Source organism: Haemaphysalis longicornis, unplaced genomic scaffold, assembly GCF_048455015.1.
Source record: "Haemaphysalis longicornis isolate Haplotype H1 unplaced genomic scaffold, Haemaphysalis longicornis Haplotype H1 scaffold_1, whole genome shotgun sequence".
Lineage (NCBI taxonomy): Eukaryota > Metazoa > Arthropoda > Arachnida > Ixodida > Ixodidae > Haemaphysalis > Haemaphysalis longicornis.
The window spans coordinates 4,867,382-4,890,723 of record NW_027526203.1 but is presented as its reverse complement, the minus strand read 5'-3'; the positions used below and the strand labels follow the sequence as shown (position 1 = coordinate 4,890,723).

Genomic DNA, 23,342 nt, shown 5'->3' with positions numbered 1-23,342 from the left:
TTTACGTTTACCGACGGTTGCCCAAGCGTAGACGGCGAAAATGGTGATGAAAGTGGCGGTCGAAGGCATTGATATTGATCCGTCGGAGCTTAAGGACTCGAGCTGGATCACTAAGGTGACCAAGAAATTTACGGAATTAGAAGGCAAAGGTCGAAGGGAGAAACAAGCCGCCATCGACAAGAGCACGGCAGCAGCCTTTGAACTAGAGAAAAATGTCAAGGGGTCACCTGCCGGAGAACATAAAGGCATATCGTTTCGCGACTACCGCGACTACCCTACACGAACCAAAAGGTGATTCTGAGACCCAAGGGAGGATTATAGAGCTCACAAAGTTTTCCCTCGTCTATGTTGGGGGAGCGATTCATAGAGATAATATACTGACTCTAGAGGGAAAGCGCGCCGCGGCAATGCACTGGAACCATACAACCCACAGTGGCAGACATGATACAAAGATTTGAAAGTTGCCAGCTGAGATTTCGCTCACTAAAAACGGCGAAAGTGGTGGGTAGTAATCTGGCAACGAGCTTCTGTGGCGTTTCTTTATCCAGTCAGTAGTATTAACTCTATGCTTTATCCGGCTAGCGAAGCATGACGGGATTAATTGTAACATGGCGGCCCGCTGGCATAGAGTTTGTGTTGGCGGCGGAGTTTGTGTTGGCGGCGTCGACAGCATTGCGTCGTTTATCACCTGTGGGTAGGTAACCAACGTGTATTTCAGTTTAGCGCGCGACTTACATGTAGTGACACTAAAATTGAGCGAGACGTGGCAACGCTCACACAATACTTGCGCGCCAGCTCGAATGAAAGTGATCGCATGCGCGAGGACGCCAAGAAATCCGCTGATCCGCACAGAAAATGAATCGCCGTCATCGACGATCAAGATACCTGCACGGCCTCGGCCGATTCTTGCGCACAGGCATAGCCATCCTTCTGCCGCTCGCCGCACCGTGCGTAAACGGGCCGGCGCTGCCGGGACCGACCTCCGCGGCCGGTCGGCGTAAATCGCGGCAGATATTTGAGCATCGCTTTGAAAACCACAGCTGATGACACTACCTATCAGAATTTTTTTATCACACTAACATCCACTTTCACCAATCTGGAACTTCTTTTCCACAACTTGTGTGATTTTAAAAACCGGCGACAAATTGTTGCTGCCGCGACCTGCGTCGGTTCGAGCCGCACCGTCGGCCGTGCGGGCAGGCACGGCGGGTGCGTGTGCTTCTGCGAGCAGTTAAAGCTTCACGATTTCCTCCTTTATACATTTCTTGGAAACAAGGGAAACCTAGAAACTTAACTCGGCGATCGTCGTAGTCCACATTGGTGATCGGGGAAACAAGCCGCTGCTTACGCTTCGGTCGCATATATACGTAATACACCCCCACGCTCCTGGTGTTTGCGGATAATCTACAACAGTTGATACGGTTATAAAGTCCCCATGAGGTCGCACAGCGCTTGACGCACTGAGAATTAACTGCAAACGAAGGAAATTAACACGAAAATACTTTTAGAACGCGGTTCCTAAGCGCGTTCTAAGCGCGCTGCAAGCCAACTACGCAGCAAGATAGGAACGGTGATCCTACAAGTGACGTCAAAACGATCGCAGCGCCGGCCCCTCCAGTGGTGGGCCTCGCGGCCAATATTATAGAGGAAACATGTTACTAACGAAGGAATACAATATGTTCTTTATTCATTGAAAACAAACGGGCCCAATCTCGAATCCGAAGGACTGCTGTTCGCCGCCGAAGTCGGATGGCTCGAAGTCTACAATTGGCAGTGTGGCTGGCTGCTTGGTCTTGAACACAAACACCGTCTTACCGTCTCGGTACTGGAATAAAGAAGCAAAAGACACAGAAAATGTATTGTTTACTTCTAGTGCTGGTGCCACAAGGTAGCTTCATCTCGTAGCGTTTTTGTAACACTGCCATTTGGCATAGTGTTTCCCTGTGTATAACATTGACAAATGGCTAGGTATCCTACATTGTGGTTTTACTGTGTCCCACACTGTAAAGTCTAAGCAAAGGAAGCTTTCCGCTTTAGTAAAGGACTCAAAAAACAATGCTCTGTATGGTGCACTGCCAAGTTACAAAGCGCCGTGAAGCCGAATAGGGCATGATGTGGGGGGCACAGGGAATGGTTGGGGAATGAGATGATTTTGGTTCTTATCTCGCTCCGAGTTAAACGGTTCAGTTCCGGTTCACCTCCAGAACAAAAGAAAAATACCCTTTATTACGGTTAGAATCATTACACTCGCGCGCAAAACAAAATAATTCATAAAATTCTAGAAATACCTTCTTTAATTCTCATCACATTCTACAAGAACAAAAGGCCACAACAACGATTAGTAAAAATGCAGTCCGACGTACGTGGCAATTTACAGGGATATCCCCTGCGTATATTGAGAATTTGGGTTGTAATCACAATGAAAATTGCTACTGATGTCCAGAGGCGACAGCATTTCTGCCGCCCCTGCTACACAATGTCCTTCTCCTCCCTCCCATTCAACTCCTCCACCCTCCGCCGTCTTTTCGCATGCCGCTTCCCTTCTACCCCTCCCCCCCCCCGTGGCACCACCCCGTCCGCTGCACCGCCTGCACTCGTACTTTCCTCTCCCTTTCCTCCTCTCCTACCCCTCAACCTGTATCCCACGCTCTTTTCTATCTTTCCTCCTTACCCCTTACCTCCTCTCACCATTTACCTCCCTTATTCGTCCCAACGCTTGCTAGCCGTTTCGTGCTCTCCTTCTTTCCTTGTCTTTCCCTCTCCCTTCTTTCGCCTCCACGTGCTCTCTCTGTACCCAGCTCCCGCCCTGTCACCTGGGTAACGTTATCCATCCGTGGGAGCACGCCATTGGGTATGTCTGTGTGTAGGTCAGTGGGTACGTCGCCGGCGGGGGATTGGCGGGCCAGTATTAATTTGTGGTTAACGGGTTACGGGTCGTTTTGGTGGCTATGGGTAGGTGGTGACGCTTTGGTGGCTATGGGTAGGTCACTAGTAATCCGCCGGTGACCCGATAACGGGTCACTCCGTGACTAGCCACCTCTGGTTCGTAGCCAATGACCCCCAAACGTGCAGACCCACCAGAAACATCTCAAATTCCGGTAGCACACAAACAGACAGGCAGGCCAAAATTTTCGCGCTTACCTAGGCAAAGAAAGACGATTATTATCCTTAAGGACCATGAAAATAAAGTGCAACCTGAAAGAAATCACTCCTGATTTTAATTAAAATTTCATTTTATTTTGGAAGATAATTTAATAGAACTAGCCTTTGGTAACTAAACTCTATTCCAGTTGTTTTAACTAAACAAAGATAAGAAATTAGAACTCTCGAATATCGAGCTGCAGATAGTCAGCATTGACTTCGATAAATATTGTTCAATGTAGAGTTTTTAGTACGTTAACTCCAGATTACAGGCAGAACGCACAGCCGCTTCTTTTGGAAGTACCTTAGGTCGGTAGCCGCCAATTGCCCAATCAAGTTCCTGTGACGTCATAAAAACTGGGCGAGAAAGTGATTGGCGAAACTCCCCGTTTTCTTAATATATTGATGACCGATGCAAAGCTCCTGTTAAAATTGGTATCATTGTTATTGGGAGGAAGTAGTCTTTAACGAACCAAATTTGTATTTTGTCTTTACGGTGTATTTAAAACAACGGTGCAAATCGGCTCGCCAAGATGAGCAGAGGGGCTAGTGCCATCCGATGGCTAACGTAGCACCCACTTCAGGCTTCGCTTGTGTAGCGTGACACCATGTCGCAAGGGCCGCTACGCTTCACTTTTTTCGCCCGCACCGCAAACGACTGTGCGTTCCCACGTGTGAGTGCGGTGTCGGTTCGACACAAGTTTTGAGGTGCTAGGCCTTCCTGTCGGCGCGTAATCAGGCGTCTCCACTGCTGTCTGTGGCGTTGGTTCGTCTGTGGTGAGTTCTGCTTCCAGAAAACGAAACCTTTTCTCTTTTCAAGACAATCAGGTAATTGCTATCGCCGCCCGCTACAGTATCCCAGCTAGCACCCTCTCAACAATTTTGAGTGCGGGAGTGAGCATCAAGTTCGCGGAAAGGCACCCTTTTCAGCATAAGTTTGGTACTTGAAATGCGTTTGGTGGAACCAAGAAGTTTCGAAAGAAGTTACGCTTATGAATACGAAGGTAAGCAACCCTGACTCTTTGGAGCGCCGTGTAGTGCCTAAGCTTGTGCGAAAGCAGAAGGCGCAAATCACGCAGATTTCTACTGTAAAATAAGTCCTTGAAGGGCGAGTTCGCCTTCACTGGTGTCTAACATTCTGGTTTCGTTCCTGCTTCACGTGAGCCTTAACTCGAAACCTGCATGTAACGGAAACCTGGATGTGGCGAAAAATTGCAAGATCTTGTCAACCTCGTTATATCCAGGTTTAACTGTACTAACCGTATTTGCTGCCTGTCGCTGTTTTTTGTTGCCCACTAGTATAGCCATTTTGCCGCCTTCATTCCTATTCCAACCTATATTTCCACCTACTCAGCTATGCGCTCCCTAAACACTCCATTTTACGACGCGTACAAGCGCTGATGGGGCGTTCCAGATGCTATGTGACGGCTACGTCCACCTCCACTTCGACTTAACATCACTCTAGCAACGGGGTCGGCAGCCATGCGAACGCCACGCCACCACAGCAAATCCCGCCGCCGGCTCAGCAGACGTCAATTCTCTCCACGTGTGCTCTTTCGTTCTATATTCTTCGGTTGCAGTCTGCCCGCTGATCTAGAGCGCGAATTATTGACGACGTGTCCCCACACAATGAATAAAATCGCAGTACGTGCTCGCGCTAACCCATGAGTGGATGATATGCGAAAGTATTGCAGGGAGTAAGTGGCCTCTTCTAGTCCATAATCAGGACCATTAAAACACGGAAATCACGCGTCCACGCGTGATGGCGCAAAGTTAAAGCATTCCGCAATGTCCAAACTTGCGTGGCCTCTGACACCGATGCCCGCAGCAGATATTGCTTGCCAAGCGAGCTGACATATGGGGTGATACATGTCAGCAACGTATCTACCACATCCAGAAGTAGCTGGGAAAACGATAACGTGATTTGATATGATAAACACTGGTGTGTCTCGGCAGAATAGACAAGTGCGTGTGTAAGAATCACCGACTAAGAAATAAAACAAAATAAATGAAACATTTCAATAAAACAACATTCCAGACAAGTCTACCCTCAAATAATTTCCCACACGCTAAAAAGCCAGCTCGCGCCACAGCTAGCGCTAGCGGTAGTTAGACACGCGCTGCAAACTTCTACTCTAATCAACTGAGTAAATGCTTTTGCATTTAGAAACATGGGCTGGCTGGTATACAAACGTGAATTGCTTCAATCACGAACAAAAGCTACGCCACCTCGGCGTTTACTTGCGCTGTTTTATATATCTAATGCCAAGATATGAAACATCAAGAAATTGCCGGTATTCGCGAAAAAAATAACAGTGCAAAAAAGAAATACAGAACAACAGCACATCGTGAAAAACCAAGTCATGCTTTAATCACAAGAAGAGGGCTTGATGGCGAGGCCCCAAGTTAACATTGTGACCCACAAGCTTCCCTCTCAGCTGGTATTCCCACCTCAAATGTCCTCTTCCCCATTTTCTTACTTTCAACACCTACCTTTAATCACCGCTGGCGTTGTCCCAAAAAATTGGCTCAAATTCACGCTGTGAAGGCGGTTGGAAAGCAAAGCTTTAAACGACACCCACAACTATTGCCCATGCGACGTCACTTGAATTCACACTCGTGACTCTAAAAAGATTAAAACCAGAGATTCTGCCAGCCGTTACCTGGAATTCACGGGAGCGGTGTCCCGAACGCAGCAGCAGCGCCGGCCATAGCCGGGCTAGAGCGGCGGACACAGCCGCTGTAGCCCGGGCGTGAGTCGGTAGAGAGAAAACAGAGAAGAGCGTCTTTCTAAGTGTGAGACAGCGGAACCTAGCCATTCTGATGTGCTAGCTTTGGGCTACACCACCGCGCTACACAAGCGCAGACACCGAAAGAACTCGGCATGTGAGCTTAGTGATTCCCATTTATACCGATTTAAACTAGTTAGTTTAGTAAGTTTGAGAATTGCGAGAAAGCTGAGGGAACTTTTATAATTCCTAGTTATCAGAACCTGTTGCTACTTTCGCCTTTTTATTACCTCTTAAAACACAACCTAATTGGTATTTTTAGTAAATGGAGTCCCATTCGTGGCAAGCAGTGCGCAAAAGGTAGCGTTTCTCTAGCGGCCAGATGTTTGTATGTGGTGTGTACATCTTGTTTTCCCGCCCTGCAAACCAATCCTTAACGTATGTTTGCCGTACGACCACTTTATTCCGTCGGGTGCGGGTTACCCTGGAGGTGCTGCCGAACAAGTTAATCAAGCCATGCGAAGGCAGCGCGCAATGGACGAGAAGGTGCGCCAAAACAGGCCCAAAACAACCGCCGCTAAACCAGACGACAAACCACCGACGCCGCCGCCGGCGAGCAGGCCCTTCCGCGCTGGTAGCGCTGGGTAAATTCTCCCGCCCTTTACAGTGAGTTCCGTGAGTAAAACCCTTCCCCCCCTCCCCCCCCCCCCCCCCACCCTTCAGCCGCCTTTGCCGCGTTGGGAGTTTATTGTGCCGCACGCCGCGAAAGAACCGTTGGCTGGTAGAGCTAGAAAGCTTTGATTTGATACTCCCATCGCATCTGCCAAGGCAGAGGAAAAACTAGCCAAACTTCTTCCGCAGCAGCGCCCAGAAAAAAAAAACTGACGCAAACGCTTGTCTACTTGAATTGTGGTCAATGTCAGTAACCAAAAATGTTTTCTTTGGAAGCAGTTCGTGTAGCTGCGCAGCTGCACCCTTGTTTACGTCAAGAGCCTTGGCGTAAGATTCGCAGTCCGAAAGCGGAAATTAATCCATATGATTCCTGACAGGAAACGAGCCTAGCTCTATGTCTATTCTATGTGCATCCATAGTATCCAGAATTACCTTTTGTGAGTCAGGACACCGGAAGAGCGCGGCTACTCATTTGATTTTTCCACTGGAAAAACATTACCACAGGATGTGAAATCGCAAACGTAAAGCAAGTCTAAATAGATCACAAGAGGCAACAAATCCAGCTGCATGTCATATTGTTTAAGGTGTTCCCGGGTAAGCAGCCTTCATCAATTTATACAAGCAGGCACCGAATACGCAGCAGCACCGTCCTTATTGCCAGCGGAAAAGCAACACCATGGGGCTACATTGACCAAGAAAAGAATTAATTTGCTTCCACAAAACAGATGAGGTTGAAGATCATGCGGATACAAATGTTGGCGTACCACAGGGATCTTTCCTTAGTCTTTTTTTTGTTGAGTTTATAGCAGTTACTTTCCTGAATACGTCAAGTTTTCAACTTGTGTACTTTATGGCGATAGCACCACTGCTTCATCCACTGGAAATAAATTAGAATCTCTTATAAAAAACCTAATGTTGATGGCACGCTAATAAGTTTGAGTAGGGACAGCAGGTTGGCCATAAATGCATCGAAATCCAGCATTATAATCTGTAGATCTAAACACAAAAGGATTTCGGAAAACTATCATTTATCTGAATGGTTATGCAATTCCTGCTTCAGACCACAGGGACCGGGCAACTAAACGGGTGGCGTCACACCTCGGCGCTCCCCTTGTTAATAGAATGTGTCGGCGCATTGGAGTATGCCGCCTTTCCTTGTTTTTCTCGTGTTTTTTTCTACACGTGTAATGTTTACTTGCTGTTGTGAACGGATATGTCCGGTGAAACGACGTTTAGGCAGACCTGCTGTGTTGTGGCGACACTAACACTTACGGAAACTCGTCGAACGCTTCTAACGTTGAGGACGCAAGCCACATTGGCATGGGCGGACCTCCGTTTTGCGGCCCTATACGCCTTGCTCCACCCACACGGAGTACGAATAAAAGTATTAGAGTTAGCATGCATTTCTACCAGTTTCTAATTTTGGGCATTTCATGCGCAGAAGCAACGCCTGCGCTATGAGGCGCACGCCGTAGTGGAGGGCTTCGGATTAATTTGGCCGCCTTTCAAATCAATTACCGCGCTATTGTCCTGTGAGCTGTTGGTCACTCTGCGTTCTGTCAATAGGCCAGATACGCCGTATTTTCGATCTACTTAGTAAACTAGTGTTTTCGCCTTGAAAACTGCAGCCGCCGGAAGCGGCATTCCATTCGTGTCAGGTTGGGTGATGTTGGTGGTTAAAATTTCATTTGAGCTTGAGGATAAGGGAAAGTGGTCAGCCTCCCATGTCCGCGAGGTCGCGAGCCCCGTCGATTCCAGTGCTCGTGTCGCCAGGGCGAGTTGTCCCGCCGGTGCCACGACTCGCACTGCTCAGGGCTCGGGGAGTGAAGGGGGTTGATTGATGTGCGCAGGAGAAGACTAGATGGTAGGTGGTAAGAGAAACGTCACACGCTTGGCAGTTATTGGGTCAAAAGGATGGGGAGATGTGTGCATGAATGGTGTGGTTATAGACAGTCTCTGTCTGAAGGCGGCGATCGTGGGGTAAAGGATTGGTGGGGAGGACGTCTCACGTTTGGAAATTTTAAATGCAGAGCATTTCAGTAACTCACGATGTCACCCGCGTTGACGTCCGTAGTCGTATTCCGCACCCCTCCCCCTACACTATATAAAAAAATACTATCCGGCGCCTGGTTTCGATCCCTCGACCCTGAGGGGCGGAAGGCAATGTACACGGTGCTCTACCCACTGCGCCACAAAGCCGAAACAGAATGGGAGGCTACGAACGCGCCTTATATCCTTGACTCGTTCAAACCACGTCAAGAAGCTGCTGATACAACGCATTCACTACCACCAACTCCCCAAACACTAAACGTTAACGCAATACACCCACCCCCTATGCGACGCATTTACTCGAGTCCCCCTCCCGGGGAAATGGGCCCAATTTTTTTTAACAGCTGGGCTGTTTAGGCTTGAGGTTAGTCCGGTGGCGTACGCAAAAAAAATAATAAAAGAAGGAAAAAGACGCGTCCTAGAGAGGAGGGAGAGCGCGAAAGCATCGCGCGTCACATAACAGCGGATGGCACGCACTATAGCCTACCGGCCTAGCCTTCCAGCAGGGCTCAATTCCAGTCAGACACAGCTTCCAGCAGCGTCGAGAGCTAGCCTCGCAGCCGGGCTCAACTCTACTGAGGGCCGCGTCGGCTGCGTCGGCGACACACAGCGCCTCGTGGCTCCACGCTGAGCACATCGTTTAGACTCGGCGGCACAAAACATGCGTCGGCCGAAGAAGTGTGTAACTCCCGATTATGAAGGAGCGCAGTGCGAACAGCGTCGTGTCGCTGGTCGAGAACACCTGTAAAATCCCGCTAAACTTCGCCTCACCCCTCCACACTCAGCCTAGCCTAGCAATAACATCGCAAAACCTAACGACACTGCGAATAAAGTCCAGCAAAACCTAATAAAATTAAGCAAAACCTGAAGAAGATAGATCAACACCCCAGCTCTGTATTTTCTCCAGCCTTGCACCACTAGTGCAAGCAGCGCCCATTTTTGTTTTCTGCCCCGCACCTCCTTCAGGGCCGGTGAAGTTCCCCTTCGGGCTCGTACGGTCCGGGCGAAAAACTCACAGAAGAATTTGTAAACAGCAAACACCAGTTCCCGTATACTCTATCGTGCTCTATTGGAATCAGCCACCGACCGCCGGTGAGTCATTTCTTTCAGGTCATTTCGAAACCAGGAAAGAATGAAATAAAGAAATTTCGCAAAGCATTAGGGCGTCTGGGACCGATGAGTGTGGTAACGTGCAAGCGGTAAGTGAAGGCATAGATAAAAACAATGACACAAGATGCTGCTGCACTGGACAAAATATCTGTGGATTCCTGAACCAGCGCCACTCCAGGTAAACACAAATGTGTTTGAGTATCTTGATTGTAGTGTTGACAAAATATTGTTGCGTTTGAAGGAATTTAAAAACCTACTCAACTACCCTCTTTTCATAAACAATAACTTGGTAAAAGATGGAGATTGAAGACCGGCGAGGCAATGGTTCTAGTGCTAGTGAAACGCATCTTGTCTAAAGCGCAACTTCGGACTTTTCCGCGCTATTCAAGCATGATTCTCTACCAATTATAGCTTCATCAATGAAAAAGAACATGCTCGGAAAATAAACAGCACGTCATCAGGCATTGACAAAGTGACACAAAATTGTTGCCGTCTTCCACGGGAACTGAAGCTTTACTATCTTGAATGACCGGAGACGGCTTAGGCATACTGCAGCCTCATCACACCGAACATTCACGCGTCATCCGTTCCGCCGCCCTGCCCGAAGTACTTCGGGCGCTCAGAGCCAGTCTCGTTGATGGCACGACGCGAAATGAGTCCTAGCCTCTGCGCGACACTCCCGTGATATCGGCCGGTCAGTCCGTGCTTGCCGTTGCTGGAGCTGTTGGTGTTGTCGACTCTAGCATTGGCCAGGGCCGTCCGCTTTATGGCCTCGACCGCAGGTCCGAAGTCGAGGAGGAGCGGTGCACCGGGCTTGAGAACGAACTTAAGACCGACCGAGACGCAAACCAGGACCAGGAAAGTGCCGGTGAGAGCAAGTATGATGCCGATGTTGCGTGGGCTTCGAGTCACCGGCAGGTTCCGGCGTACTTTCTCCGGAAGCAGCTGCGCGCGCGACGACAACAGGCTGCTCAGCATGTTGACGGTGTTCGTCTTGCGCCGCAGCAGGGGAAAGCCTCTTCGCGCAAGCAGACCGGGAACGCCTACACTACGTCGGTCAGGCTGTCTCCGGGTCGCAGGCCACAGACACCTCGCTGGGCTGTTCTTCCATGCGTTGAGGTGCACACTTGAACGCTTAGCGGAAGACCGATCACAGCCCGAGCGGTAATGGAGGCCTTTTTTTGCCGGCGCTGTCGGGTCACGCCACGAGCGGTGGTGGTGGTGGTGGCCCATACAGTGGCGCACACCCACTCAGGGGGATTGGCCAAGATTTTGTTTCATTAAAAAGAACCAAATAAGGCAAAATAGTAAAGTCGAAGAAAGAATTTAGTACGCAGATTGAAGAAAGAAATAGAAAAGGAAAGCGGAATGAGAGAGCCTGACCGGAATCATTTCAGCACGGCAGACGAGCCGTCTCTGAAATAAGGAATGGATGGCGTGACAAAAATCGCCACGGCAGTGGCCTAGCTTAGTACCCCCAAAAGACAAAAGCACTGGCAAGGTTAGTGGCATTCCAAGGCACCGCGCAGGAGCCTCCAGCAGCGTTCTTCGATGGTGAGAGAATCGGCGCCAAAAAAGGAAGAAATGCAAATCCGATTCAATTTCATGGCAGAAGTGGAACAAGGGTGAGGTTGTTAAATCTGCCTGGTGTAGGTACCTATTAAGTGGGGAAACACCACAACGAAACGAAGTCAGCGAAACTTTTCACAAGCGAGTTTGGCAGAGGCTTTTTTTCCAACGAAACCTGAGGTGTTCGAGTTCCGGAGTAGTGTGCAGCCCGTGATCAGACATGTCCTGGGCCAACAGGTATTGGCGATAACGGGCTAGCAACACGCAAGCAAACGGGGAAGCACCTCCACAATTGGAAAAAGCCAATGCCGTTTTTGCTAACGTATCAGCGGCTTCATTAAGGGCTAATCCACAGTGGCCAGACAGCCAAACAAGCCTAATTTCCCCCAAATAAGTGGGAACGCAGGAGTAAAAAGTTTTAATCATGGGACTGGCAGTTTCCGAGCAAAGGACCATGCACACGGAAAGCGAATCAATGAGTATCATCACTGAAGATTGCGCCGAATAGAGTTTCAGGACGGCAAGAAGAATAGCCAGATATTATGCATAAAATATTGGAATATAACCTTGTAGACGCAATGAAAAAGACCAATTCAATGCCGGAGCGAAGATACCCACCCCAAGGCTCGTGCCATAAATTGTTGATGATAATAACCATCACTCCTCCTTTGAAACATAACTCTTTGGGGGATTTGCAACTAGTCTTAGGAAATGGACGCCAGAATGCGCTTTTCCTTAGCAGTGTCAAATTCGAAGGTTTCCGGGATGTGCGTTACAGTCCTCTGATCTCCGAGGGTAAGTACTTGAGGGGCCTGTTTTGGGTAACTGCTGTACACAGGTTCAGCCCCAGGGAACCAGCCATTTGATTTGAAGCAATGACCCGTAGCAATGACCTCATGTCCCGCGTTCTTTGGAGGGAACGATGTTGTTCTTTGCGCTTTGTGGCGTATACGTATAATGAAATTGCAGGCTGATGCGCTAGCTTACTGATTGATTGGTTATGAGGTTTAACGCGCCGACGCTACACAGGCGATGAGGCGCTGCTGTTTCTCCAGCCTTGCACTACTAGCGCAAACTGCGCCAATATTTGTTTTCTGCCTCGCACCTCCTTCAGGGCCCGCAAAGTTCACCTTCGGGGTAATTACGGTCGAGGTGAAAAATTCACAGATTAAATTGTAAACAACAAATATCAGTTCCCGTATACTCTATCGTGCTCTAGTGGAATCAGCCACTGAGCACCGGTGATTCATTTCTTTCACGTAATATTTGAACCAGGAAAAAATGAAATAAAGAAATTTCGCAAAGCATTAGGGCGTCTGGGACCGATGAGTGTGGTAACGTGCAAGCGGTAAGTCAAGGTATAGATAAAACTAATGACACAAGAACATGCTGCACTGGACAAAATCTGTGGATTCCTCAACCAGCGCCACTCTAGGTAAACACGACTGTGTTTGAGTATCTTGATTGTAGTGTTGACAAAATATTGTAGCCTTTGAAGGAATTTAAAAACTTACTCCACTAGCCCCTTTTCATAAACAATAACGTGGTAAAAGATGGAGATTGAAGACCGGCAAGGCAATGGTTCTAGTGCTAGTGAAACGCATCTTGTCTAAAGCGTAACCTCGAACTTTGCCGCGCTATCAAGCATGATGCTCTACCAATCATATATCTTCATCAATGAAAAACGACATGCTGGAAAAATAAACAGCACGTCATGTCATAGACAAAGTGACACAAAATTGTTGCCGTCTTCCGCGGGAACTGAAGCTTTACTGTCTGGAATGACCGGAGAGGGCTTAGTGCCACTTCAGCCTCATCACACCGACCCTTCACGAGTCATCCGCCCCGTCGCCATGCTGAGATCCAGTCTCGTTGAAGGGACGGCGCGAAATTAGGCCTAATATCTGCGCGACGCTCCCGTGATCTCGGGCGGTCAAACCGGAGTTGCCATTCACGGAGCTTTTGGTGTTGTCTAAGGTTCCATTGGCCATGGGCGTCCGCTTTATGGGCTCAATCGGAGGTCCGAAGTAGACAAAGAGCGGCGGACGGGGTTTTAGAGCGTAGTGAAGGCCCACGGAGACACAAACCAATACCAGGAAGGTCCCGCTGAGGGCAAGCTTGATGCCGATTTTGCGCGGGAGTCGAGTCAACGGCAGGCGGGCTTTCTCCGAGAGCAGCTGCTCGCGCGACGACGACAGGCTGTTAAGCATGACGGTGTTCGTCGTTCGCCCAAGCAGCGGGAAGATTCCTCGCCCGAGCAGACCGGGAAAGCGTGCGGCCGTCAGTCAGTCTGTCTCCGGCCGGCACTCCGCGCAAACCTCGCTGGGCTGTTCATCCATGCGTTGAGATGCACGCTTAAGAACGCTTACCGGAAGACCGTTTGCAGCCCGAGCGGTAATGCGGGCCTTTGTTGCCGGTGCTGTCAGGCCACACCTCGAGCGGCCTCCAGGCTCGTGCCATAAAATGTTGATGATAATAGCCATCACCTTTTCTTTGGAACATATCCTCTTAGGGGGATGGGCAACTAGACTTAGGAAATGGACGCCAGGATGCGCTTGTCCTTCGCAGTGTCAAACTGGGAGGTTTCCGGGATGTGCCTTACAGTCGTCTCATCTCCGAGGGTAAGTAATTGAGGGGCCTATTTTAGGTAACTCGTGTAGAGAGGTTCAGCCCCAGGGAACCAGCCATTTGATTTGTAGCAATTACCGCGGCCGCATGTACCGCGTTCTTTGGAGGGAACGATGTTGTTCCTTGCGCTTTGCGGCGTATACGTATACTGAAATTGCAGGCTGATGCGCTAGCTTACTGATTGATTGGTTATGAGGTTTAACGCGCCGACGCTACACAGGCGATGAGGCGCTGCTGTTTCTCCAGCCTTGCACTACTAGTGCAAACTGCGCCAATATTTGTTTTCTGCCTCGCACCTCCTTCAGGGCCCGCGAAGTTCACCTTCGGGCTAATTACGGTAGAGGTGAAAAATTCACAGAAGAAATTGTAAACAACAAATATCAGTTCCCGTATACTCTATCGTGCTCTAGTGGAATCAGCCACTGACCGCCGGTGACTCATTTCTTTCAGGTCAGTTCGGAACCAGAAAAGAATAAAATAAAGAAATTTGGCAAAGCATTAGGGTGCTTGGGACCGATGAGTGTGGTAAAGTGCAAGCGGTAAGTGAAGGTATCAATAAAACTGTGCCCCCGAAAACATGCGTGCCGTAATGAATGCGGCTCTGTTATGTTAGTTTCTAGAGTGTGAAAACATTGTAAAGTACATGAAGTTCATACAGTTCCACACATGCGATCCGTATTTCGGCTTAAGACGGTTCGGCCGTTCACTTTGGCGACGATTCGTTACCCGGAGTTGTAAACTGCAAATTCGTGTACGAGCAGCAACGCTTGTAGAGAGTATAAGCTCAGTTAAGAGCAGAAGAGGAGTTACAGAAGGTTTGTTAGGTAATAAGGAACCAATATCGACCAAAGCTTTTAGCGAAAAGCCTAGATCAACAGCGCAGAGAGAACAATTCTAGCAGGGCGAAACCACAGTCGAGGGCGAAACAGTTGTGTTGAGGTCAGCTATGGTGGGGGCTTTATGGAACCTTGCTGCGCAACTGTTATTTATAAACGATCAGTTACCGCGCCAGGAATCTTTAAAATCAGATAGAAAACATTGATGTGGCCAGCACAAAGGGTCGGTAGATCTCAATGTACAGCCGGTAAAAGGCTTGTCTATAACACAGCGTTCGTACTCTCAGCCCTATCCTGCCCCGCCGGAGCGGGATTTTAATAAAACTACTGCGGAAGTCTGAAGTCTTAGCCCTTCACTTTTGCCTCCGACATGTTTGGAACGAGTATGTTTCGGCAGTTTTCGGATGTAGCTGGTTGAAGTTGAACTCGCTGTTATAGACAAGCGTTTTACCTACTATAGATGTTATTTCCGCAGAATTTCCGGTTGCGTCGTTCCGCAGAGGACTAAACCCGTGCGCCCGCGTCTTCGACCAAACCCTCTCATCGAATTTCCTGGTTCAAATCCCCACAGAATGTGCGTTTTAAGTGCGAATGCACTTTATAAGCGACCCCAAACCATCCACCGCCGGCGTCGGCGGCGGCGGCGGCGTCGGCGTCCGCAGTGCTCCTCTATAAAGAAACAGCATCCGGCGCCAGGTTTCGATCCGCGGACTTTGCGGCCGCAGCGCGACGCTCTACCGACCAAGCCACGGACGCGACGTGATATCAGCGTTAGTCACGCGCCTTATATCTTTAACGCATTGAAACTACGTCGTCAGCGGCGTGCGTTGGCGACTCAGCGGCGTTATAGCGGCTTGATAACTGCGTGGTGTACACGTGATACTACAAACCCGATGGAAGAGATGGAAGAGAAGGCGGCGAGGCGGTGGGCTGCGGGGGCCGATCGTAAGCGCCGCAAGCGGGCCGACAACCGTGCATTCGCACTTTCACATTCTCCCCCTCGGGGAAATGCGGGGGAATTTTTTTTAGGGGTGAAGCCCCTTAGGGGATGGGGCTGTTGGCGTCTCCTATCGTCGTCGTCGTAATCGTGGTCTCATGTAGTCACGGCACTAAAACACTGGAAAACACGGTTACGCTTCGCGCTAGAATGTAACGCGTTCTAAAGAAGCACCGGGACACTCGTTTACGCCTCGCGCCGGAGCGCTTCGTAACGCGTACTAAAAAAATTTCACCATCTTCCCGTAGGGGAACCCTGAGTAGTATGCGAAGCAGCCATGTGGTCGCCTCAAGTTCCCATTAGTTTTCAGTTCGATTGAGGCGTCGCGGGAGGAGAATGAGGAGAGGGGAGCGCACGCGCGCGTCATTTCTAGCGCGGAGCTACAGTGGCGCCCCCAGCGGAGTATGCAGCGGCTACCGTTACGTGTCTAACCCTAAGCTGCTTCGCATTATCGCGCGCGGAGCCGCAGGTGTTGCCATTCGCTGCGCAATCCCGCAGAGGAGAGGAGCTTCATAGGGGAGAGGAGCGTCGGAGAGGAGAGGAGGAATGCCTCGCATACTACTCAGGTTTCCCCTACGGGAAGATGACAACGGTGGTTGAACGCGAAGCTATCTCGTGATGGATTCTTCGGTTGGCCAATTCCTAGTGGTATCCTGCCACAACCATCATCAGCGGTGCCTGGCCAGGCATGCGCAGTAGGGGTGTGGACGCCGCACAACGGGCGCAAACAACGGCGCAGAGATCAGGCTCGACCATAAGCTGCTTCGCATCTAAAAAACACCGGGATACTCGTATACGTCTCGCGCTAGAGAGTTTCGTGCTTCAAAGACAAGACACTTTTACAGCAAAGCTGTATACCTCTACCCCGTTGCCACATTTCCCCGAAAAAAAACCCGGTCCTTCGGGGAAAGGTGGGGGGGGGGTATTTAGAAGGTTGACTTTGTGGGGAAAAAGGTTGACTTTGTGCATATGGCATTACATGTTTTATGACGTGCAATGCCATATGCATCGTAGCGTATTCCTAGAGAGGAATCAACACAACGTTTGTACTGAAAGTTACTGAAATTTTGGTTACTGCTCTAAATGAGCTGCACTGAAAAGTAACCGCACATACTTCGTCCATTAAAAGCTCTTTGAATCTCACCCGCCTTCGCCCGTATACAGTAAACCCTCGTTAACTCGAACTCGCATATCTCGAAATCTCGGTTAAGTCGAAACTCTTTTTCGCCGTGCATTAACCCTCCCTTAGGTGCTATGTATTTTCCCCCTCTTATCTCGAACCATTTTTCGGAGGGGACAGCGGATACCTCGAAATCTTGACCGGGAGGGCAGAAGGCAAAGTCCACTCCCAACCAGAAACGAGGGCTCCGTGCGAACGCTTAGCTCTTACTATAATGCCGAACGCGGTCGTGAAGGGCGAATTTGAAATTCCCGCGGACGCAGCCGTTTCCTATCCGCCTTGTCAAGCAACTGTGGGAGTAATCACGTGTGCCCACCTGCGCGGGACTTATGCGCGGTGGGGCGGCATGTGCAGCGTGCGCCCGTCAGTACGCAAACTAGCCCTTGCATCTGCGAGCTGGTATTCTTTGATTTCCCCGCGATCTGCGCGCGACGCATCTTGAGTTCAGTTTTGCTGAGTAGTGAGTGGTCTGTGCAACGGACGCTTCCGAATATCGACCAAGTTGTCCCGCCCAAAGCAGTGCAAATCTCTGACGTTGGAGAGAAAAGTCGCGTTAATGAAGGAATTTTTTTTCCCTGCGAATTCTTGTGCCTTTACTACGGTAGCTCTCTCGTGCAGTGGAGCTTTTTCTGGCAGCACTGGCTTTTCTTTTACAGTGACCTGGGCAAACATTTTCGGCGTTTTGCTTAACTCGAAATACCGCTTATCTCGAAAATTTTTCCCGGTTTTTACTACTTCGAGTTAACGAGGGATTACTGTATTTTCTCTGCTCGCACGTGTTTGCGCAGCTTGCCGACACATATTTATCTTCGTAGTTGCTGAATTAGCCATTATAAAATATATAAAAAAATAATCGCGGCACGATGGCAAAACAACCGGCCAGTGACGGCCGGTTTTAAGTATAGACCGGCAACTGGCCCGCTGTCTAAAAAACAGGTCAGGCCGGTCCAAAACCGGGCAGGTGGCAACCCTACCCCCCAACGGTTTCATCTCCGTTGGCAAAAACGCAGAGGGGCCAAGAATACACTTATACACTAAATGCTTCCCCCTCTCCATTTTCCACGTTAGTTAAGATGGCCCGGAATTTTTCTATCTTTTCCGTTATTTTCTTTTTTCATTCGTTACTATAACTCGAACATACCCGCGGTAGCATCGCCGAACAAAAGATGACATTTACCAGAAGTCTTGCTACTCGCCTTATTCTTACTTCTGTAATTAGCATGCGCTGCATTTCAGTACATGTTTCTGATCACGGTACACACGTTTCAAATTCGAAGCCTTCAACGATTTCACTAGGTCGACCACTAGTTTGCTAGAGATGCCGAGCTGTGGCGGTGTTGTGGTTGCGTGCTGGCGTTTTGGAGGACCTTTGTTCGAAACGCGCCCAGATCCAAATTTATCTCCCATTCGTTTCAATTCAATTACCGAGTTATTGTCCTTTGAGCTTTCGGCCATTTTGCGTTCTGTCTATGGACGCCGGATTTTTGATATACCGAGTAAGCTAGTGCTTCCGCGTTAAAAACTGTAGCCGCTGGAAACGACATGCCATTCTTGTCCAGTTCCGTGGTGGTGGTGGTTAAACATTTTTCTTGCCTATTAAGTGGCATGTTTTGCAAACCGTATTTGCGGTTAAAGCAAAACTCTTTGGTTGAACTGTTGAACTACCATATCAGAAGTCAACGCATCGTTTAAGTCATCAGCACGATTTGTTCAGTTTTAAACTCGTGCTTTTTATACATAAAAAATCGATTGGGCTTTCAGAGGACGAAATGCTGATGTGTGTATTTTGCAAAATTGGCATGTCTTTATATATTTCGTAAACATAGTTTCCTCCCATCAACTTAAACAAAACACAAGGTAGTCTTGGGGGGGGGGGGGAGGGAGCTAGGGGGAGTGGCGGAAGTTACAAGTGGCGAGTGGCGAGTGGCGAATAGGAGTTTGGTGGCCGCGGTAGGCCACCAAACCCTCCCCATATTGCAATTAGTAGCACTGAGCATGTAAAAAATTAACGGAAAGCCTTTGTAGAGCGAAATGGGGCTCCACGCCATCAAAAGGTAAAGCGAGGGTGGAATAATTGTTTTGCGCAATAATATGCACACTCGAACAAATAGGCAGGCCCGCACGGCCCCACAACTCACACTACACTTCCGAGACCGCTCTGCTATGGTGTATACCTGTCTAGTACGAAGTTGATAAACACAGTGTCGCGAAGGGGTTTCGCGGAAAGTAAGCGGGGAGAGAGGGGGAAATGGAATGCACAATGCACTAAAAAAAAAGTCCCTGTGCCGTACCGTGCAATCCTTCGGCTGCTTCTGATTACGGTTATAAATGTTTCGAAACGATTTGAATAACGGAATCGAATACTACAACTGCCTGTGTACGCGCGTGCGTGGCGTCACCACAACACGACCAAGCTCCACATTGGCGTGAACGTGCGGCAGTTGAGCAATGTATAAATAGTCTACGCTTACGAACGCATGTACGTGCTCACTCTAACAAAATTTGAGGCGATTCTTCAGTCATTTGCTCAGATATTTTAAACTCCCATATCGCCGCGAACGCGTGGTGACAGGGTCGCTCTCTTTGCGCGCGATCTTTCGGCGTGGTGTGGAAGCGTAAAAGTCCCGCCCAATTCCTTCCATAAGCTTTTAGAGCCCTGAGCAGAGTGCAGGATTACTAAGCAAAATATTATAGAAAAAACGGCTACAACGGAACAAAAAAAGTCAGACGGCCCCGTCCCAGGGCGATGAAGCGGCGCAGAATATCGCAGGAGACGACACCCGCTTCCGGATGTTCTTGCAGACGTCACCGAGCAGCGAGGCATCATGGGCAGTCACGCTCGCACGGTGCTAGTAGGTGGACGAAATGAGAGATGGCAGCGCGGGCGAAAATGAGGCGTTTTTATTTGCAATAAGTCCACGAATACTAATCGTTTTAACGAAATTCTTAAAGGAGGCGGGATGAGGTCGCTAGGGTGCTAGCGGGAGCACACGAGCATCACATCGGCTCCGCAAAAATGTTATTTTTTCTGGCAGAACAAACCGATTGTTTGGTTTGAAAGTGGTGTGGTGCTTCTGTAGGAACATCTACGGACCCCGTGGACACCAATTTTGAACCTGTGAGGGGGAATTTAAGACTTTACTAAACTGTTCACCGATCGACCACGACGCACGCCTCGCTAGGCCGGCCCGGACTACCACTGCCGTCGGTTGTTTTACGTTTACCGATGGTTGCCCACGCGTGGCCGGCGAAAATGGTGATGAAAGTGGCGGTCGAAGGCATTGATATTGATCCGTCGGAGCTTAAGGACTCGAGCTGGATTACTAAGGTGACCAAGAAATTTACGGAATTAGAAGGCAAAGGTCGAAGGGAGAAACAAGCCGCCATCGACAAGAGCACGGCAGCAGCCTTTGAACTCGAGAAAAATGTCAAGGGGTCACCCGCCGGAGAACATAAAGGCATATCGTTTCGCGACTACCGCGACTACCCTACACGAACCAAAAGGTGATTCTGAGACCCAAGGGAGGATTATAGAGCTCACAAAGTTTTCCCTCGTCTATGTTGGTGGAGCGATTCATAGAACTAATATACTGACTCTAGAGGGAAAGCGCGCCGCGGCAATGCACTGGAACCGTACAACCCACAGTGGCAGACATGATACAAAGATTTGAAAGTTGCCAGCTGAGATTTCGCTCACTAAAAACGGCAAAAGTGGTGGGTAGTAATCTGGCAACGAGCTTCTGTGGCGTTTCTTTATCCAGTCAGTAGTATTAACTCTATGCTTTATCCGGCTAGCGAAGCATGACGGGATTAATTGTAACATGGCGGCCCGCTGGCCAGTATACGCCTCGAGCGCGGCCTGTAGGGGCGCCACTGAAATCCCCCTAGCGGCCCGTTTCGAAAGCAGGCGCGGGAGTCCCCGGCCCGCTCCCCCTGTCGCCGTTGCTTTTGGGGCTCGTTCAAGACAGCGATTTACGGTTTGTCCGCGTTCGAAATACGGAATAACGTGGAGCAGGCACTCTGTTTGCAAGCGTGGTGTGTTCACGAGAGTAGAAACGTTTATGACGCGATCTTACTGAGATCTATATGAGCGCCGGGCGTGTGTCACAGGCCGGCGTCCCGAAGCCAGCATTTACATGCAGCTGATTGCAATTCCGCTGCCCTGAAATTTAGTGGCAGTGTCTCCGTAAGCAGTGTTTCCTCCGATGGTCATGTTGCGGCCATACACACTGTGATGTAAATCGACTTTGTGCACTTGCAAAATCTAGCGGAGCACTCATACCTAACAGAACGCAAGTTACGCCTGCCAATATTACATATCAGATATTGATCAGTACCATGAACAAACCAATGCGGCATAAATTTAACAAACATTGTACCAAAGAAGTACGATGGATAATGCAAAATTACACTCCGGAGTCAGCACACGACGACAAATTTAATGCTGTATCGTCTTGTCCCGAGGTGAGCACTCGCAAATATTCATCTGTTACATTTATCCTCCACAAGAAGCGCGAAGATGGGCTTATAGAGTAATCCGCGTCCGTAACCAAACTCTTCTTCGAAACATCGTCATATGACACAGGGAGACTGCAGAATCTAGCATAAACCGAAATCAGATATATCTAATACGACACTCTTCCAACGAGCCCGTGTGTACGAGATTTCGGCGCACGTGAAAGATCTCCAGGTGGTCAAAATTAATCCGGAGCCCACCACTACGGCGTGCCTCATCGTCTCCGTTGCGTCGGCGCGTTAAACCCTGCAATCAATCAACTCTTCCAACGACACCTTGTATGGCTTGTGAACAGCTGTATTCTTCAAAAAATGCATCCACCGAGTGATCAGCCGTTCGTTGAAGGCGAAAAACAAACAAAAAGTAAACACGCAGCTTGTGCGTGTGATTACTAAAACGTTCATTCGTTGATTTCACTCCGCATTTGTAAACAACGATAATTGAGCGTCCTCCTCCTCAACCCCCATGTCTAGCGAAATAGTGAATTTCGCATCTAGTTGGTCTGGTGATCTTGCTCAAACAAACGTCTTTAGCATTTCAGAGGCTGCACTTGGTTTTTTTTTATTTTTTTTAATTCCCGTACGACTATTCCATTTATTCCTGACTTGCAGACTATTCATTTTCCCGTGGTTTCATTAACACATACCTCGGTTCTTACTAAAAGGCATGAGTGGGCACATATCTGACAATGCACAGCCTTTAAGTGTACTTAACATTTTCGTGTGGCTTATATTCCCATAAAAGGCACAAGTTTTTGTCAGCTATTGGGTTATCACATCCCCGAAACATATTTTTCTACGACGTACATATTCGAAGCAAAGCCGCATTTGTTGTCGGCGCTGCAAAACGAACCAACCTCTTACAGTGCCAATATCAGGTCTAAACGAGGCGACAATAAATAGAATTCACTTGTGCTGACGTGTTCGAAGGTGACAGCGATGATATGCTGCTGCCGTCGCCGACGCCCGCAAGAGCGGCCAAGAAGCGCGCAGAAGTGCCTCGCCGGGTAGCTCTTGTTGGCGTTAGAGCGCTCTACCAAGACTCAGCTGTTTCTTTAAGTGCCCTAAACGTTGACTTAGCTTACAGACGTCACCATAACAAGTTGTTTAGTGCGCGGAAAGGCAAAGAGAAGCGAAAGAGAACCAAAACACTGCATGACCACCTATCAGCCACGCAGCGCAAATCCCGTCAACGCCGCGGAGAAGCGGCGGCAGGCGGCGCAGCGATCGCGAATCTCGAGGCGTATAGAATGGCAGCCAGCGATCGCCTCCGTTGGAAAAGAAATAAAACAGCTCTTACAATCGTTCCATTTAAGTTGTTTTATTGATGAAACTTCGTGCAGCTCTCCGTGCTTCGAACCTTCGTTTAAACGTTCGTGAAGATATAACGAAAAAATAGGTAACGAAATCCGGTTTATTTTTTTAATCACTGACAATAAGTGAATGTTCTGTCCTCGCGCGCTCTGTGCAGCAAATTACTGCCCTCATTCAGTCCCGCAAGGTTTTCCTTTGAAGTGTTGGAAAGCAGCTAGAACTTGACGAATACAGACAGAAAAGAAAACGGGACACGCTGCATACTCCCTTGGAATGCATTCTGCCACTCCGCTGGCCTGCGATCGACCGCGCTCTTTCGTTCCTGCGCTTCAAAGGGACCGCGACTCACCGGCAATATCAGCGTTGGCCCATGCGATAACGTTCTTTGTGTGTGCGTGTTAATAAAAGTTTCAGATTCAGCTAAAGCCACAGTTCACTTCACTTTGTTTGAAAAGAATTGAGCGCCTCGCAAAATGTCCCAGAATGGCAAATAAAGCGACGCGGCGCAAAAATGCGCGGAGATCATGACGGCGATTCATTTTCTGTGCGGATCAGCGGATTTCTTGGCGTCCTCGCGCATGCGATCACTTTCATTCGAGCTG

General features: G+C 49.1%; 1 protein-coding gene across 1 annotated transcript in view; it reads right to left on the bottom strand.

The window, feature by feature from the left end:
• Window positions 1-1,687: 1,687 nt before the first annotated feature.
• LOC144161013 (uncharacterized) overlaps window positions 1,688-23,342 on the bottom strand; it is a 270,785-nt gene continuing 249,130 nt past the window's right edge. The window contains exon 62 of the mRNA XM_077692158.1: window positions 1,688-1,825. Coding sequence (XP_077548284.1) covers window positions 1,688-1,825 — 138 coding nt within the window. The remainder of the gene's footprint in view (window positions 1,826-23,342) is intronic.